The sequence below is a fragment of the Etheostoma spectabile genome, chromosome 13, assembly GCF_008692095.1.
Source record: "Etheostoma spectabile isolate EspeVRDwgs_2016 chromosome 13, UIUC_Espe_1.0, whole genome shotgun sequence".
Taxonomy (NCBI): Eukaryota; Metazoa; Chordata; class Actinopteri; order Perciformes; family Percidae; genus Etheostoma; species Etheostoma spectabile.
Window position 1 is genome coordinate 22,128,304 of NC_045745.1, and position 1,449 is coordinate 22,129,752.

Below are 1,449 nucleotides of genomic sequence, written 5' to 3' on the forward strand. Positions count from 1 at the left end.
TCTCTCTCTCTCTCTCTCTCTCTCTGTGTCTTTCCTCTAAGAGGATTGGCTGCTTGCGTCTACCAACATCTGTGTATCACTGTCCTGAGAGAGCAAAACAGAGAGGGGATGGGGGGTGTTAACCAGCAAGATAGCAACACAAAGCGGCACTCTCTTTTTCTATCTCTTTGACACACACACACTCTTTTTTTGTGCATGCAAGCACACACACACAAACAAAACACACACTTAGCAGCAGACAGCCGCAGCATCCGCATCGCTGACTGCCCACCCTCACCCCTCTCTCCTTCTCTCTCAGTCTTTCTCTCTTGGAGCGCACTCCTCTTTCTCTCACTTGCTCTGTCCGCAACGCCTCATCCTGCCATCCTGTCCTCCCTCTGCTGTCTGTCACCGTGGCGACATAGCCTCTGCAGCCATGGCGACCAGCCAGCAGGATTCAGGCTTCTTTGACATCAGCATCAAGTCTCTGCTCAAGTCCTTAGGAGGCAGTGAGTACAGCTAATACATCCCAGTTATTGTTGCTGTATGCTGTATGCCAAACAAATGTGTGATGCTGTCTGCCCTCGTAACAGACCAACTAGTCGTCAGTAGATCCTGCAGTGTACATTGTCTTATTTTGTTTGTGTATCTGTGTGTGTGTTAGTGTGGATGAGACTGAAAAGCAGGCAGCATACAGCATGATCCACACTGTCAATATTTGGCGATGTTATGTAATGGAATAATGGAAGACAAGGCGTTGAGACAGAGAAAGAACTGCTTCAGGGATAGTGGAGGGTAAAATATGGCTCCTCAGCAGTTTTCTATATGAACTATACAGCACATTACTCAATAAAAGAAGAACTCCGTCTTGACTTTGTTATTATGTGTTATCAATCTGTTAACCCTACTACATGTAATGTTGACAGTTCAAGAACGCAACTCCCCTAATCAATTCCTCAGTTAGGAAGTTATTGTTTACCAAACCGAAGGTAAAGCTACTGTATGTCACTCTTGAGGCAGTCTAGGAGAAATGCCCAGCAGTACCATCCTTGACTGACGCCAGCTGGACATACTGTACTTTCAGCAATGGGCTCATTAAGACATTAAAGTAAGCAGAAAGCACTGCTGTCTAATGCTACCACTGCGACTCTAAAATAGTCATCACCATGCGTCCTGTAGTTTACCTTTACTGTAAAGTCAGTGTTTTTCTTGTAGACGTAGGGGATGCAGAGATCAACCAGCAGGCTTTCCTGTTGTGATATTCATATATTGACTGGACACTGTTTGTGTTAGCTTTCATTCTGTGCATGTACTGTATGCATTTGTGTGTGCCCCTTTTTTCTTGCAGTAGCGTGAGAGTTATATGGATGCCTTTTTAATGTGCTCTGTAGCAAAAGGGTCTTTGTGATGTACATGTCCCTTTCTTTAAAACGTTTGTGTGTGTGTGTGTGTGTGTGTGTGTGTGTGTGT

At 44.9% G+C, this 1,449-nt stretch overlaps 1 protein-coding gene across 1 annotated transcript in view; it reads left to right on the forward strand.

Moving 5' to 3' along the window:
- Positions 1–216: 216 nt before the first annotated feature.
- Positions 217–1,449, forward strand: part of fryb (furry homolog b (Drosophila)) — a 50,989-nt gene continuing 49,756 nt past the window's right edge. Inside the window, exon 1 of the mRNA XM_032533231.1 lies at positions 217–488. Coding sequence (XP_032389122.1) covers positions 416–488 — 73 coding nt within the window. The 5' untranslated portion in view covers positions 217–415. The remainder of the gene's footprint in view (positions 489–1,449) is intronic.